Source organism: Belonocnema kinseyi, chromosome 1 (genome assembly GCF_010883055.1).
Source record: "Belonocnema kinseyi isolate 2016_QV_RU_SX_M_011 chromosome 1, B_treatae_v1, whole genome shotgun sequence".
Lineage (NCBI taxonomy): Eukaryota > Metazoa > Arthropoda > Insecta > Hymenoptera > Cynipidae > Belonocnema > Belonocnema kinseyi.
In genome coordinates this window covers 9962226-9980584 of record NC_046657.1, presented here as the reverse complement: position 1 = coordinate 9980584, position 18359 = coordinate 9962226, and the positions used below count along the sequence as shown (strand labels likewise).

General features: G+C 26.8%; 1 protein-coding gene across 1 annotated transcript in view; it reads left to right on the top strand.

The window, feature by feature from the left end:
* The window catches only part of LOC117179947, a 54944-nt gene that overhangs the window by 5717 nt on the left and 30868 nt on the right, over positions 1 to 18359 (top strand). Inside the window, exons 2-4 of the mRNA XM_033372223.1 lie at positions 914 to 1503; positions 11511 to 11621; positions 13623 to 16051. Of these exons, the coding sequence (XP_033228114.1) occupies positions 914 to 1503; positions 11511 to 11621; positions 13623 to 16051 (3130 nt within the window). The remainder of the gene's footprint in view (positions 1 to 913; positions 1504 to 11510; positions 11622 to 13622; positions 16052 to 18359) is intronic.

Below are 18359 nucleotides of genomic sequence, written 5' to 3'. Positions count from 1 at the left end.
ATTTATTTGGAAAATTAACAATCTTGGAAATTAAGCGTTTCGTGGAAAATTCATGTATTTTGTTGAATATTCGTCTGGGAGTAGAAAATTATTCTTCTTTATTAAAAAATCATCATTTTGGTTGAGGATTTCAACTTTTTAAAATGACAAATATGCATTTTAGTTTGATTCGAAATGCATAATGACGGGTGGAAAATTCAACTCTTTTGTGAAAAATTCATCTATTTTGTTGAAAATTTGTCTTTTTAGGTATAAAATCAATCTTATTTTTTGAAAATTCATCTTTTTGGCTGTGGATTTAACTATTTTGTTCAAGAATAGTATTTTTTTGGTTCATTTTAACTGGTAGAAAATAAATTTCATTTTTGGTTTGAACCTGATATTTTTTTTAGTGAAAAACTTCCCACGTTTAGTTGAAAATTAAAATATTTTGGTACAAAATTCAACTATCTTGTTGAAAATTAAATTATTTATTTGAAAAATTAACAATCTGTCAGGTAATTAAGCGTTTCGTGGAAAATTCATGTATTTTGTTGAAAATTCGTCTCTGAATAGAAAATTATTCTTCTTTATTGAAAAATCATCATTTTGGTTGAGGATTTAACTTTTTAAAATAATAAATTCATGCTTTTTAGTTTAATTCAACCCATCATTTCTGGAGTCATCTGTTTTGGTCGAAAATTTAAATGTTCGATTGAAAATTCGCCTTTTGAAAATTAATCTTTCTTTCTTTTTGATTAAAAATTGAAATCTCGTTTCTTTGAAATACAAAATGGTAATTATTCCGTTGCGAATTTATCCCTTTTTGCTTTAAGCTGAACTCTCTTTGATTCAAAATTGAGCTATTGTGTGAAAAAGTGAATTATTTTGTTAAAAATTCAATTATTTTTTAAAGTCCCCCCTTTTTTTGCAGGACTAGAAAACTCGGTTTTGCCATACGTCCACAGCTTTTGCAACCACAACGTGAATGGACAGCAATTGCTTAATCTGAGACCCGAGGACTTGGACCAGCTCGGAGTCTCGAAACTCGGTCACCAAGAAATAATTCTCGAGGCAGTCGAGTACCTCAGAAACTTCCATTATGAGCTGGACCGCGAAAATCTTCAGCTTCTCTCCCTGCGTCTTTCCTGCCTCGCTCACAGCCTTTTCAATGAACTGTCGCGACAAACGGACTCACAACCAGTCTCAACTCAAACTCTGGCTGACGTAGCTTCTATAGTTTCGGCGGTTAAACCCCTGGCTTGTTGGCTCGATCGTCCACCCTTTAGTGGACAACTCGAGTACAATGACAAGAAAACGGAAATGCTCAAACTGTCATTGGAAATGGCGACCTGTGCTCAAAGGGATCGATTTGCTGAAAAGCCGATTGAAGAAATTCGAACGACTTGTGGCCAAATGGCGAAATTGGCAGACTACATTATTCAGGACATTGCTGATCCGATGATTTTACAACCTGCGAGTTTGGATCTGGCGACTTTGAAGAAAAGACCTGGCGACGACTTGGTGAGTTCTCTGATTTTTTTCCAGGGTTTTCTTTTTTTTTTTGCTCATCGTCAAAAAAAAAAAAGGATAACTAGCATATATCACGCATATTTAATATATATGAGGATAATCACTGCAGCTGTGTTAACGTAAATGCCAACAAAATGAAAAAACTTCGGGTGCGAATTCGCACCAGTGTACTGTTTGATGGTTAATACTATTATTAATGTGTTTTAGCTGATGTGAAAAATGGATTTTGGACATGGCGTAATATGAGATTAAAAGAATTAATTTTTTCTCCGAATTATAGTACGACATGTCCACAAAATAATTATAAATAAACTATTTATAATGAAATTCTTAGGTAAAATGTTGAACAGAATGATAGTTTACATTATTACTGTGGCCATGTGGTGGTGTCAGCTATGCAGTTAGCCTATGACCGTCGCATACGTGAACATCTTTGTACTTTAGATTATAAACAAAAATAATTATATCTTAATATATTTTCAAATTTTCAAGTTAAAAAAAATGAACTATCTTTTAATAGAAATAGTTCAATTTTTAACTAAAAACATTTTTCTGTAAAAAAATAAATTTTGAATGAAATACATAAATTAAAAAAAAATTGCTTTAATTGTTTTCAACAAAATAGTTAAATTTTTGAACAAAAAGTTAAATTTTTATCTAAAAGGCTGAATTGTATACTAAAAAGATACTTTTTTAATAAAACACATGAATTTTACACAAAAGAAATTTATTTTCCACCAAAACTAATTTTTTATACAAAAAAAATTAATGTTTAAAAAAACTTAATTTCTAACCAAAAACAAATAGAATTTTCTACAAAATAGGTACATTTTCAGAAAACAAACTTTTTCAACTAAATTGACTTCTCATCAACAACAAAAAACTAAATTTTTAACAAAGTAGTTCCACTTTCAATCAGAAAAGATGAAAAAAAAATCGTTAAAATTCTTTGAAATCGCTTTAAATTACTGAAATTAATAAAAAATTCCTTGGAATGTTTTAATACAATCTTAAATATTTTTAAAATCTCTTGAAATTTTTCTAAGCTCTTCAAAGTTCCTTGGAATTTCAGAAATACGCTAAGATATTTCAAATCCTTTAAAATCTCATTCTAAATTATTGAAATTAATTGAAAATTCCTTGGCACTTTGTAAAATGCTCTCAAATATTTCGAAACCTGCAAAATATTTTAAAACACCTTAACATCTTTTGTAGATTTCTAAAGTACTTTGGAATTTTTTTTAATAGCCCTGCTAAAGTTGTTAAAATTCTTTGAAATTCCTTTAAATTATGCAAAAGAATTGAAAATCCCTTGAAATATTTTTAAACAACCTCAAATATTTGAAATCCTTTCCAGTCTTTTTGAATTTCTTTAAAATTTTCAAAGCTCTTGAAGATTCCTTGAAATTTTAAAAATACCCTAAAATATTTCAAGGCTTTTAAAATCTCGTAATAAATTATAGAAATCAATTGAAAATTCCTTGGAATCTATTAAAATATCCTTAAATAGACCAAATCTTTCAAAATCTCATATTAAATTGTCCTAATCAATTCAAAATTCCTTGGTACATTTTTAAATACTCTCAAATGTTGCAAGTCCTTCGAAATATTTTGACATTTTTTAAAGCTCTTGAAAATTCTTTGAAATCTTAAAAATACCCTGAAATATTTAAAATCCTTCAAAATCTCATACTAAATTATTGAAATCAATTCAAATTCCTTGGAATCTTTTAAAATTATCTCATCTTTTTCAAATCCTGCAAAATCTTTTGAAATACCTGTAACTTTTTTTAAATGATTTCTAAAGTACTTTAGAATTTTTTAAAATAACCCTTCTAAAATTTTACAAAGTTTTCTAAGTTTCAATCTGAAACTTAATAAAAATTCAAGAAATTTCAAAAGATTTTGAATATTTTAAGATGTTTTAAAAGATCTCATGGAATTTTAAATTTATTTTTATAATTTAAAAGAAGTTCAAAGAATTCAAAAAATTGTAGAAGGTTTATTTTTTAAAATTCCAAAGTACTTTAGAAATCTTTAAAAAAAGTTCTAGGTATTTCAAAAGATTTTGAGGGATTTGAAAAATTGGAGAGAATTTAAAAAGATTCCAAGGAATTTTCAAGTGATTACAGAAATTTAGTATGAGATTTTAAAGGATTTCAAATATTTCAGGGTGTTTTTAAAATTTTAAGAAATTTTCAAGAGCTTTAAAAAATTTCAAGAGATTTCAAAAGATTTCTAAGGATTTTAAATATTTGAGGATGGTTTACAAGATGCCAAGGAACTATGATTAAACATTAATTTTTTGCATAGAAAATTAGTCTTGGTGGAAAATAAATTTCTTTTCAAAATTCATGTATTTTATTTAAAATGCCCTTTTTAGTATACAATTCAGCTTTTTGGATGAAAATTTAACTTTTTGTTTAAAAATTTTACTATTATGTTGAAAACAGTTTTTAAAGAATTTTTATTAATTTATGTATTTTATTCAAAATTTATCTTTTTTTTGCAGAAAACTAATTGTTTTAGTTGAAAGTTTAACTATTTCTATTAAAAATTAGTCAACTATTCGTCAATAATAATATAATATTTTATAATTATAATTTTATATAATTTTATATAGTATATTATTAAGTATGTAATTTTATAATTTTTTCGGATTAAGATTTTTTCATTTGTAGAAGTTTCAGTAGTTTTTAAAATAATTGAAATCTTGTGAAGATTCTGAAAATTGTTCAACAAAATGTACATTTTTGAATATTTTGAAAAAAGAAGCTAAATTAAAATTACGAAGGTTTCAAGAGAACGAAAACATTTTCTTTAGATTACCAGATAAATGTTTATTGATTTTGTATTTTGAAAAACTATCCTTAGGGTAATATTCTCAAAGATTTCAAAGTATTTCAGAAAATTAAAAAAAAAAAGAATCTGTATTTCTTGAAGGCAGATTTTTTTGTCTTTAAAAAATAATAAGACAAATTCGAAAAATTTTAAGACATTTATTTAGAAGGCTTAGAAGTCTTAAAAACATTCCAGAAAAATTGTTAATTTTTAACAGGCAACAATTTTAAGAAAAATGTCGATTTTTTACAATTTTATAAAGAACAAGCTTTTTATGAATTTCGAAATGTTTTGAAAGAATCAAACAATTTTCTCTAGATTGTAAGGAAAATTAAGTTGGTTGGGAGATTTTAATGCATTTTTTTTATTTTGCAGAATTAAAAAAAATTGTACTTTCAATAATTTTCAATTTAAAAAAAATGGAATAAAATTTGCTTTTCGGCATAACTCTAGCCTAGAGTTCTGAGCCGGTTATATTACTTTGAGCACAGTAACGAGAATGAGAATATTACCGAGAATATTATCGAGAAATAAATTCTCTGAGAATTTATGAGAATCTCAGAATTTATTTTAATTAATAGAAAATTGCATTCTTTCGTTAACTTTTCGGTTGAAAGTTCAACTCTTTTTTTTCTTTTTTCTTTTGAAGTTTACCTGCTTTAGGAGAAATTAAATCGTTTTTTTTTTATATAAATGCAACTATTTGATTAGGAATGAAGCTATTATACTATTTTCTTGAAAGCTTAACTCTTTCGTAGAAAATTTACTTTTTGTTTAAAATTTATATTTTGGTGTTGAAAAATGAACTGAAATATTTTCTGGATGAAAGTTCCACTTATAAAAAAAATTTCTTTTTATTATAAATTCATCTGTCTTAATAAAAAATTGATCTTTTTTCGATAAAAATGTAACTAATTTGATAGAGAATTTAATTATTTTGTTAAAAATTCATCCTTTTTGGTTGAAAAATTTCAACTTTTTGAATTTAAAATTCAATTTTTTTCGTAGCAACTTTATTTTTGTTACAAAAATTCAAATTTTGATGTTACTGAGTTAACTGAAATATTTTTTGTATGAAAACTCAACTGTTTTTGCAATAAAAAATTCTTTTGCTTTAAGATAAATTTAATATTTTTGATAAAAATGCAACTATTTGCTAGAGAATACAACAATTTTGTTAGAAAGTCAGTGTTCTTAGTTAAAAATTCGTCTTTTTGGATTGAAAATTCATTTTTTTTTTGTAGAAAATTATTTCTTGTTAAAAAATTCATAGTTTGATCGTGAAAACTCGACTAAAATCTTTTTCAACAGAAAATTCAACTATTTTTTTGAAAATTTATCTTTTTATTTAAAACTTCATCTGTTCTAGAAAAATTTTCATTTTTTGTATGAAAATGCAACTTTATGGTTAAAAATCGTTCTTCTTTGCTTGATAATTCAACTAATTTGTTAAAACATTTGGTTGAATCGTTTTGTTAAGAAATCAATTTTTTTGTTAAAAATTTATTTTTTAAGTTGAAAAGTTCTCTCGTCGGTTAAAAATTTAATTATATTTTAATAAATTAATCTTTTTTTAATTGAAAATTCATCTACTTGGGTCAAAGTTAAGCTACATTGTGAAATTTTTTGTATAGAAGGCTCATATCTGGTTGAAAATGTAACTGTTTAGTGGAAAATACTCCTTTTTTTTTTGTTTAGAATTAATTTTTAAAGGAAAATGGTACTTTTCCATTTTTTAAGACTGATATTTTTTAGTTAAAAATTCGATTCATCTTGTCGGTTTTAAAATTCTTTTCTTTTGTTGTATAAATTTCATTATTTTTTGGTTAAAATATCAACTATGACACTTTTTTGTTGACAATTTGTCTTTTTAGATTGAATATTCAACTATTATATTAAAAATTCAATTATTTTGTTGAAAATTCCAGTACTTTATTAAAGAGTTATCTTTTAAATTAGAAAAACCTTTTTTTTTCTCAAATAAATTAATACATTTGAAAATTTTTATTTATATGAAACTCTGTAATTCTTGAATATATCTGAGCTAGAAAATAATGTATATTCGACCGCTGATATAACCTGAATAATGAAAATATTTTTAAAAGTCATAATTTCTTTTAAATTCTCCTAAATTCTGTCATTTTCTTGGTTATACAACCTGAACTCAAATTCTCAGGAATTCAAGAACTCTAATTTTAGGGCGACGAATTGTTAAACTTCGATACGCCATCTGGTGACAAAAATCCGAACTAGAAAGAATGGGTACGATTTTAAAGATGCATTTTAATTTGTGTATAAAAGTGTTTTACCGATTTTTTTTGTTGATTTTAAGGTATTTATTGGATAATAAAAATAAATAATAATTGGAAACAAAGCGTTTTAGATGGAATTTACATATTATACAGTGAAAAAATACTTTTTTTTATAGAAATATTTTTCTAAAGAAAAACAATTACTGAACTATTTCTCATGATTTTCAAAAGATTATAAACCTAAATGCACTTATTTTGAAGCAAAAATCAAGTCAAGGCAAATTTTTATTAATTTATACATTAAATATTTACTATTTAAACATCCGATTTGAAGGTTAGGTTAAAATTCGTATTTAAATTCTAATAATCTATTATTCGTATTCTGTGCATAATCTGGATAAAATTTGTCGCTACATATATGAATTGAAGTTTGTTTAAATTTCAAATGCATTGAAACTTACATGAAATAGTGCAATAATTGTTTGTTTTTTTTAAACCTATTTGACAAAAATGTGTTTTCACATGTCTAAGATGTAAATTCTATCTAAAACTATTTGTTGTTGATGAAAATTTGTTTTTAGTATTCAATTATTGTTTTATAATTCACAAAACAATGGTAAAAACACATTTATGCAAATATTAAAATAAATCTTTAAAATTGTACCTACTCTTTCTAGTTGCAGTTTTCGGCACAAGGTGGCGAAATGGTAGAACACCATTCCTAATACGACAAGGCGATAAAGTCGACTTTTTAAATTTATTTTTGCAGTCATAGTGTTCGAATTCGTAAAAACAAACCGAAAGCACATCCATATTTGGACTTATTTGGAAATCCAGTTTTGTTTCTGTTTGGTTGAAAATTAAGTGCTTTTTTGTTGAAAATTATTATTTTTTTAACTGAAAGTGTAACTTAAAATTTAACTTCTTTCAAATTTTGATTCTTTTTATTTTGTAGAAATTAATCTTCTTGGTTTAAAATTAAATTATTCTAGTTAAAGATTTAGCATTTTAGTTAAAAATTCAACTATTTCCTTGAAAATGCACATTTTTTGTTTGGAAAATGATGTCTTTTTGGTAGAAAATGAATCTTCTTCTTGAAAATGTATCTTCATAATTGAGACTTCAATTATTCCAATTAAATATTCATCATTTTAGTTGAAAATTGATCGCTTTGTTTGAAAATGTAACTATTTAAAAAACAAGATTCTCATTTTAGTTAAATAATCATCTCTGTGATTAAACAAAAATAAAGCAAATTTAACTATTCAACTTTTTGATGTAAATTTATATTTTTTAGTCGAGAATTCATGTATTTTATGGAAAATTCGTCTTTTTACTTTTTTGATAGAAATCAATCTTCTTGGTCCGAAAATATATCTTTCTGGTTAAAAATTGAACTATTTCAGTTATATATTCATAATTTTGTTTAAAAATTCTTGTTTTTTTTTCTTAGAAAAAAATACTACTTGGTTGAAAATTAATTCTTGTTAAAAAATCATCTTTTTGGTTGAAAATTTTTAATTGACTGTGATAAAGCCAAAAATTCCACTTTATTAAAAAAAATCTGAAAGCACGTCCATATTTGGGGCAACGATTTTTCTATCAGCCTAATTGAAAATGTAAATATTTTTGTTTAAACTAGTTTTTTGTTGTTGAAAATCAGTTTTTTTTTGCTGATACATATTTTTTTAAATCGAAAATTTAACTATCCCAATTGAATATTCCATAATTCTAGTTAAAAATTCTTCTCGTTGGTTGCACGTTAATTCTGTAACTAAAAATTTATCTTTGATTTTTGTTTAATTTTTTTTTAGTTGGGAATTCTTTTTTTTTATAGAAATGAATCTTCAAGGTTGAAAATTTAATTATTCTAGTTAAAGATTCACCATTTTAGTTCAAAATTAATGTCTTTTGTTGAAAAATTGTATTTTTTGGTAAAAAATTAATCTTATTGTTCAAAAATTAATGTATTTAATTAAACTTCAATCATTTCAGTTAAATATTCAGAATTTTAGTCGAAAATTTAACATTTTGTTTAAGTTTTTGTTTATTTTCTTTGAATATTCATCTCTGCAATTTAACTTAAATTTTTTGTTGGTTAATTAAAAACTAACCAATTTTTAGATGACAGTTTATTTAAAGTTAACTATTTCAGTTGCATATTCATCATTTTGGTTGAAAATTTATTTTTTTGTTGTTGAAAATAAAACTACTGGGTTGAAAATTTCAAATTGAATATAATAAGGCGATAAAATCCACTTTATTATTTATTTTATACGAAAATGCAACTATTTCGTTAAAAATTTATGTCTTTTGTCGAAAAAGTTATATTTTTAATTGAGATTCCAATTATTCCAGTTAAATATTCATTATTTTGGATGAAAATTTATCACTGTGTTTGAAAATGTAACTATTTTTTTATTTTGGTTTAAAATTATTATTTTTTTACACTTAAAATGTAACTATTTTTAATGAATATTCCACAATTTTAGTTGAATATTCATCTCTGCGATTAAGCTTCAATTTATTTTTACTGCAAATTTAACTATGCAATTTTTGAATGACAGTTTATATTTTTTAGTTTAAAATTCATGTATTTTGTGGAAAATTCGTCTTTTTTTAATAGAAATTAATCTTCTTTGTTGAAAATCAATCTTTTTGGTTGAAAATTCAATTATTTCAGTTAAATATTAATCATGTTGACGATAAATTCCTCTTTATTTATATTTTTCAGTTATAGTGTTCACATTCATAAAAAAACCTTAAAGCACGTCCATATTTGGAGCAACAATTATTCTATGTTGTCTCACATGGGGTGCAATTTTTGTTAAAAATTTATAATTTTAGTTCAGAATTCATCTGTTTTGTAGAAAAATCGTTTTTTTTACTTGAAAATTCAATAATTTGGTAGAAAATTTCATTTTTTTGGATAAAAATTCAACAGTGTTTGGTTGAGGATGTAACTAGTTTGTTAAAAATTTTTCTGTTTTTTTGAAATTCAATTGTTTACAAAAAATTAACAATGTTTTTGTTGAAAATTCCTTTTTTTATTTGATTCGAATGTTTTTCTAAAATTAAAATTAAAAATGTTTTTATTGAACCTATATCATAGTTTTTAAATAAAAGTGTATATTTTTGTATTGAAAATTAGTCTTTTTTGGTAAAAAAAATTATCTTGGTTGAAAATGTAATTATTTTTGTAAACAAATATGCATTTTTTTGAGAATCTTTTTTTTGTTTATTGACATATCAACTATTATATTTTTTATTGAAAATTCAACTCCCTGGCCGAAAATGGAACTACTTTGTTAAAAATTGATTTTTTGGCTGAAAATTCACAATTTTTTCTAGAAAATGCATCTCTTCGATAGAAGATTGAGCCATAAGGTGAAAAATTGATGTATTTTTTTTAAACATCTTTTTTGTGTTAAAACTTAATTTTTCAAACTTAAAATTTAACTAATTGATTGAAAATGAACTTTTTTGTTGAATTTGCGCATTTTTAGGTTGAAAATGGAACTATTTGTTATAAAATGTATGTATTTTCGTGAAAATTTCTTTTTGAGTTAAAAACTAATTTTTTACTTAAAATTAAAGTATTTGATTGAAAATGACCTTTTTTGTTGAAATATCATATTTTTGAATTGAAAATTACACTCTTTTGTATAGGATATTTATCCTTTTATTTTGAAAATTTAACATTTTGGTAGAAGATACTTTTTTCTATTGTAAATTAATTTTTTTACTTGAAAATTTACCTATTCTATTTTTTATAAAAAATTTATGTGTTTCACGTAAGAATTCAACTATTTGGTTACAAATTTACGTAATTAGTTCAAAATTCGTATTTTTTGTAGAAAATTAATGTTCTAGTTTTAAAATTCAACCATTTTATTCGAAATTTAAGTATTTTCTTAAAAATTCGTTTTTTTTTTGTAACTTCAAATACAAAAAAATTTTCGTTTACTTGAAAAAAGGACAATTATCAAATAGCTCTGGATTTTTCTAATTATTATTCATAAAAGAGAAATATTTAATAATCAGAATATAATAGAAATTTGAAAGTTGAAAACATTTCAAATTTTTCTGAACAAAATGTAGATTTTTGAATATTTTGAAAAACAATTTTATTATCAAATATACACAGGTCGGCTGCTTGACTGGAAGTTTTATGAGACCGGGAAATGGTGGTAAATTTGATTTTTGTCCGGGAATTTTTCAAATATTTAGAAAAAAAATCCGTTCAAATTTGATTTCAACAGTTTCTATGTTAAATAATTTCTTGAATTTTTATCTTTTTCAATTATAATATTCAGTTTACAATGCGTAATTCGAAAACCTGTCACAAATCTTCCATTTTGGATTTTAATTTTTAAACGACATTTTCCATTTAAAGAACTTTAAAATGCAGTTTTAAAAACTTGAAAAGTAAAAAATTAGTAGCGTTTGAAATCGGCAATTTGGAATTAAAAAAAAACAACCTTTGTAGTTGATTAAATCTGAATATAAATTATAATGATTTTTAAAATTGAACTATACATTAAGGTTGAAAAATGATTAAATTTGTTAAAAATTCGTCTTTTTTTCTAGAAAATCAATCGTCTAGGTTGCTAATTCTACTATTTGGTTAGAAATGCATATATTTTCTGAAAAATTCTTTTTTTTTGTAGTAAACAAGATAATAATTAGGGTATATTTATGGTATTTGAAAAAATACAGTCGAAATTCACGCATTAAACATGTGGAGAGAAATTTTTAAATTCCGTTAGCAGATAAAGCTGATTGCGGTTTCCTCTTTCGATAAGTCTAAAGTGATAACATAATATAAAAGTCGGGAGTTTGTCAGTCTTCATCCCATCGCTCGTCATTTGTGTTAAGTTGTAAATTTGTAATGTTTAATTTCAGGGTTTTAATATCCTCCCATCCTTTCACGGAGCCCATCAAATCCACGAGATTAAATTTGGATCAGCTGCACACCAGTGTGGAAAAATGGAAGAGGGCGACGAAATCGTCCAGGTATTTATAAACAAAAAAGTCTATTAGTATGTCTTTTCTGATTATTTCAAAATATAGCATTAGCAAAGTTTGAAAAATAATCCGTTTTTTAGTTTGTCAGGAAAAAGACGGAAAAATTTCCGGGTTTATACCAAACAGAGAGATAAGTTTAGAAAAAAAAAATTTACGATGTATTTTTGGATGCTTAAAAGGGAAAAAATTTAAAGAAATTGGAGAAAATAATAAACAAAGTTTTCTTTTTGTGCATAAAAGGAGGGCGATTTTAGAAGTAAACACATTTTCGGATTCAAAAGGGAAAAATTAAAAGAAAACAATTTTTCGTCTTGAACAGGGGATAATTTTTAATTGTTAAAACAATTCGGCTTAAAACGAGATAATGTGAAAATTAAACCATCTTTTGAGCTGGAGAAGGGGAAAATTTTTAAAGTTAACAATTTTCCGACTTGAAAAGGGAAAATTTTTAAAGATTAATAAAAATTTGGCTTAAAAATGAGATAATGTAAAAATTAAACTATTTTTTGGGCTGGAAAAGGGAAACATTTAAAAAGTCATTAATTTTTCGCCTTTTAAGTTGAGATTATAAAAACAAACTATTTTTGGCTGGAAAGGGAGAAAAATTTAAAAGGGAATTTTTCAGCTTAGACGATCGGAAACTTAAAATGTAAATAATTTTTTAGCTTGAAAGCGGAAAAATGTAAATAGAAAACAATTTTTCGGTTTGAAAATGAGATGTCAAAATTAAACCACTCTTTGGGCGGGAAAAGGTGAAAATTTACAAAGTAAACAATTTTTTGGCTAGAAAAGGGGAAAATTTTTTAAGTAAAAGTTTAAAAGTACTTTAAATATAAACCATTTTTTCCTTTCATAGGGAACATTTTCAAATGTTGAAGCCTTGTAAGGAGTTTGAAAGGTTTTATAATAGATTTTTTTTTCTTTCCAAGGACAATTTTTATTGATTTTTTATTTTGAAAAATTAATTTAGAAAATATTTGTCAATACTTTTAAACGTTTCAAAAAGTTTCCTTAAATTTTGGAAAATAATGTAAAAGACCTTAAAGCTACAAAAATAATATTAAAATTTAAACGATTTCAACAAATATACAACAAAATGTAGATTTTTTAAATTTAGAATTATCAAAATTGTAAAAAAATCTGGTAGGTTTTAAGACTTTCTTAATTTTGCAGAATTAAAAAAAATTAGGATAAATTTCAATTATTTTAGAAGAATTTTAAAAATAATTAAAAATTTGAATAAATTTTTAAAAACTGATTACAAAATGTAGATTTTTGAAGCATTCGAAGATATAAAATTGTCTTAAGATTCCTGGGAATTTTCTAATTTTCTCAAGAAACTCAGGAAAAACTTATTTATATAATATTAAAGCAAATAAACCTAGAAAGTTAAAAAATCGTAATTGGAAATTTGTAATTTGCATTAAAAATGACTTTTCGCCTTCAAATTATAATTGCCCTAACAATTTTTTGTTCTCTCTTGATTGAAAATTTGTCGTTGTAATTTCGTCTTCTTTGTTTGAAAACTCATCCCTTTGTGTAGAAATTTGATCTTTTTTGTTTAAAATTGCAAATGTTGTGTTTAAAATTTTTTGATCAAATCTACTTTTCCTTAATTAAAATTAGGATTTTTTAAATTCTTACATTAACTATTATACTTTTCGTTAAAAATTCATATTTTTTGGTTGAAAATTCATACTTTTGGGTTCAAAATTAAACTGTTTTGTAGAAAATTCGTCTCCTTTGGTAAATATTCAATATTTTTTGGTCAAAAATACAACTGGTTGAAAAATAATCTTTTTTTTTGGTTCAAGATTAAACTGAAGTTTGAAAACTAAATTATCTTCAAATCAAAATGATAACTTTTTCAAACAAAAAAAAAACTTGAAAAAGTGAAAATAAAAAAGTGTACAATGTTTTGGCTTGGAAGGCATAAATTAAAAAGTAAAGGATTTTTTTTTTTTGCCAATTTTCATTCCATTTTTCCAGGTAAATTATCAAACAGTCGTCGGATGGGAACGAAAAAACGTTCTCGAATTATTCCGCGAGAGTCCAGCCGAAGTTCTCCTGACTCTAAAACGCAGACCCCGTCACACAAAAGTTTATGGTCAAATTTATATAAAACCCTATCGGCTTCCGAGCAACAAAAAAACGCCTTACACGTCACGCTGGCACCACAATCTTCCCTCGCCTCGACCCGAATTACTAACCATCCCCGATTTCACAATGCCACTTCCACGAAATACACCAAAAGACAATTCTTCAAATCGTCCCGAGCCCGTTTTAATCGACACTGTCGACATGCTCGATAATTTGCCAACCGACAGCAGCGATTCCGATTCCGAAATCGAACCACCTTCCTCAGTTAGGCTCTATCTCGCCAAACCTCGAAATACTGTCCAAAGAAGAGCCACTATAACTGGCGCGAGTCCCACCACAAAACACGGAATCGACATTGAACGTTTTTGGCGCGAATTGAAACAAGAGCACAGCACCAGTTTTCAATTGAGGGACAAAGCCGCTTCTTGTGCTCACGGCCTCAATAATGTTCCGTCGAATCTCCGCCCGCAAACTTGTCTCGGCATTGAGCAGAGGAAGAAACGACACAGCCGAATTGAGGAGAAGAAGGTGCAGTTTCAGGAGGAGAAAGAAAAGGAGGAGAAGGATTGTGATAATAACAAAGTGTCTTTTGATAAAAGTAATTCCGATTCCAAACCCGATGCTGAATCCAAACCCGATTCTGATTCTAAAACGAATTCTCCAGATGAGAATTTGGAGCCGCGGCGCGAAAGGGGAAGACTTGACAAAAGCCAGAGTACTCCGGCCTACGATTTAAATTCGGAAGATAATTTCGAGCAGCAGTTGGACTCTTCCATTTCCAAGAGCGACGAAGAAAACGTGGCCAAGTTTCGCGACTCGGGTGAAGTAAAAATTGTGGTTGGAAGTGTCGTGAAAAAAATTCACGAGATCGAGAAGCATTTGATGCAGTCAAGCGAGAAAATCTACACGCCGAAAAATCCGGGCAAGAAGAGTCCGAATCATGGAAACGTGAGTAACTCGAGTGAAGATTCGTTCTCGAAAGAAAAGGAGAAAGAAGATGAAGATAAGTCGGAAGAGGATGCTGTTGAAGATGTAAAAGTGTTGGAAGAGAAAACCACAAAGACTGAAGACAAGGATGAGCTTTGCCCTGACAAGGAAACAAGTTTGAATCAAGACACGAAGAGTTCAGAAGTTGAGGCACCTACAGCATCTCGAGATTCTTTGAAGAAAAAGTCCCCACCAGAAGTAAAACCAAAACTCGTTCCACCGGAACCGCCGCCACGGAAGTATTTTTCAAAGCCGGCAGCTCTGAATCTGAATCCAAGTCCTCAGCCCCAGGAAAAGCCGAAAGTTCCCGAGAGGCAGATTGTCAAAAAGGAAGAGGCTCCGAAAAAGGAAGAAATTCTCGATAGAAGGAGGAGCGGTGTTGAGACATATTCCGAATTCGCAGACAAGTCGAATGATTTCATAGACGAGGATTTGCGAATTGACGCCTACGGCTACTCGAAGATTTACGATTCCTATTCCAAAGATGAGAAGCTCTTTCATGATAGGTATGAGCCCTTCGAGAGGATTCTTGAAAGACCGGATATTTTCGATTCGCCGGACGGCGTTGCTTGTTCAAAACAGACGTTGGAGAAGCCGAGGACTTTGGAAAAAGATCGGGGAGTCGTGAATCGAGCGATGATGGTCGCGAGGAGTATTGGGCTGCATTCGAAAACTCTAGGAAGTCCGAAAAGTTCAAGAAAGAGGAATATAGCGCTGGCTAAAAGGCGACATGTTTCGGTGAAGGAAATAGGTCCCGGGGATTTGGATGGATTTTTGACGTATCGATCGAGAGGCGCGGGAGGCGCTTGGGCGAAAGCTTGGTTTGTTTTGAAAGGACACTCGCTTTTTCGATTCAAAAATCAGGACAGTACCAAGGCGGATTGTCTGATTTCTCTGACCGGATTTACGGCATCGCAAGCCTCGGAGGTGAAGTCGCGGAAGTTTGCTTTCAAAATTTACCACACTGGGACAGTTTTTTATTTTGCGGCTGACACTGAGGATTCGCTGATGACTTGGTTGGATGCGGTGAGCAAAACTACTTTGGGCGCTGACACTGTTGATAGGACGAGTGGATTGTTTAGCGAAACGGATGAGAGTGATGTGGAGGCAAAAGGAAAGATGAAAAGTTCGGATGTGAAGGATAGTAAGGGGTTTGGATCTTTGAAGAAAGGTGGGAAGAAGGAGCAGAATTTTAAGGAACAGCCGCTACCAACAGGGGCGAGTTTGGATCGGAAGTATTTGAAGTTTTTGGGAAAGAGTCAGAATGTTCCGGTGCCGACGGCCCAGTTCAGAAGTTACAGAAGGGTTCTTCCCAATTCGACGCCTAATCGGTAAGAAAGAAATGATTTTTTTAGATTTTAATTTTGAATTTCGCGCCAGAATCTTGGCAAAGGTTACACTTAAACATAACCTCAAACGATAGTGAATTTATTTCTTGACCGGAATTTTTTCAAATTCTTTTTTAAATAGTGCCAACAATTTTTATTTTGATGACTACATTTTTAGTTGTTTAATTCGGAACGTTTATTTTTTTATTATTATTTATTGGAACAATTGAATACTTTTAGATTTAAATGTACAATATTGTTTGGTTTTAAATTACATTTTTTTGCACTTGAATCAATAAAAATGTCATTTGATTTAACTTGAATGGCTAGAATTAAATTATAATTAGTTATATTTCACTTAAGTTTGCAAGAATTCTATTTTAATTAACAATACTTTTTAGAATTGTTTTCGATTTCCTATATTTCCATTTGCATTAACTAGAATTAATTTTTAAATCGCAATGATTCAATTTCTTTAATTTTTCTATTTCTAGAATTAAACTAGAATTCCACTTGATTTAATCAGAATTCTGTATAAAACACTTGAATTTAACAAAATTGTGTTTGAATTTACAATAATTCTATTTTAATTGCTATATTTCTACTTAAATTAACTAGAATACATTTATAATTAATAGCTAGAAATCAATTCGAATTAGCTACAGTTTTACTTGAATTGAGAATTAGTGTATTCTATTTAACTCGAAATGCTAGAATTAAATAAGAATTGACTCAAATTCCATATTGATGTTACAAGAATTCTATTTGAATTAACATTTAATTTTAGAATTGTTTTCGAATTCCTAGATTTCCATTGGCAGTAACTAGAATTAATTTTCTAACAACTAGAATTCAGTTTGAATTGCAATGCTTTAATTTTTTGGTTTTCTAAAACTAAATTTTTAATAGAAATTCTAGAATTTTTTATATTTCTAGAATTAAACGAGAACTCTCTAAACATAATTATGTTTGAACTGGTTCAATGAAACAATAATTAATTAAAAAATAATGCTATTTAAATTGGTGTATTTCCACTTAAACTAATTAGGATAAAATGCGAATTAACTAGAGTTTAGTAGAAATTTTCAAAATTCAATTTTAATTGCGAAAATTGAATAAAAATTGCCTGTTATTCCAGTTGTGTTAACCAAAAATCTTTTTGAATCGCGAAAATCTATTAGAATTACTGAACTTGAATTAATACTATTATATATTCTCATTGCTAAATTTCCACGTAAATTAATTAGAATAAAGTAGAATTTTCAAATATTTCATAAAAATTTCTATAATATGATTCGAATCGCTAAAAATAAATTTAAATTAGCTACAATTATTTTATTTTATTCAACAAGAATTTTATTTGAATTGACTTCAATTGTTCGAATTAATTAAGAATTGACTAAAACTTTACTTGGTTTACTAGAATTCTATTTAAATTATTATTAATTTTTAGAATCGTTTTTTAATTTCTATATTTCTGTTTGAATTAACTAGAATTAATTTTTAATTAGCTAGAATTCAGTTTGAATTGCAATTATCAAGTTTTTTTGAGAGATTTAAATTTGAATGAATTTTGTTTAAATTGCTGGTAATTTATTGGCATTAACATAAATTACAATAATTGTATTTAAACAGCTATATTGCTTCTTGCATTTACTATAATTATATTTAAATCTACATTAATTCTATTTAAATAAACTTTAATTCTTATAATTCTATTTAAATTCCTCGTCTTCCACATAAATAAACAAAAAATTAATTAGAATTGACTAGAGTTCAGTTGAAATGTCAAAAATTGTATTGAAGTTGCGAGAATAAAATTAAAATTGCCCTGTTATTCCACTTCAATTAACCAACATTTTGTTTGAATATCTAAAATTTACTTGAATTGACTCAAATCGAAATAATTTAATTTGTTTGTCTATAATTAAATTAGAATTGACTATAATTTCACTTTTATACACTATGCTTCTGTGTAAATCAATATAGGATTATTTTCAAATCGCTGAAATTCAATTTAAATCAAGTAGAATTCAACTTGAATTGCTATAATTCAATTTCAATCAACTAGAATTCAGTTTAAATTAAATAGAATTATGGTTGAACTCAAAAGAATTCTATTTGAATCGACAAGAATTAAATGGGAATTGACTGGAATTCCACTTTTATAGACTATAAATATGTTTAAATCAATCTACAATTATTTTCGAATTGCTGAAATTCAATTTAAATCAAGTAGAGTTGAGTTTGCATTGCTATAATTCGATTTTATTTACTAGAATTAAATTTGAATTAACTTGAATTTTCAGAA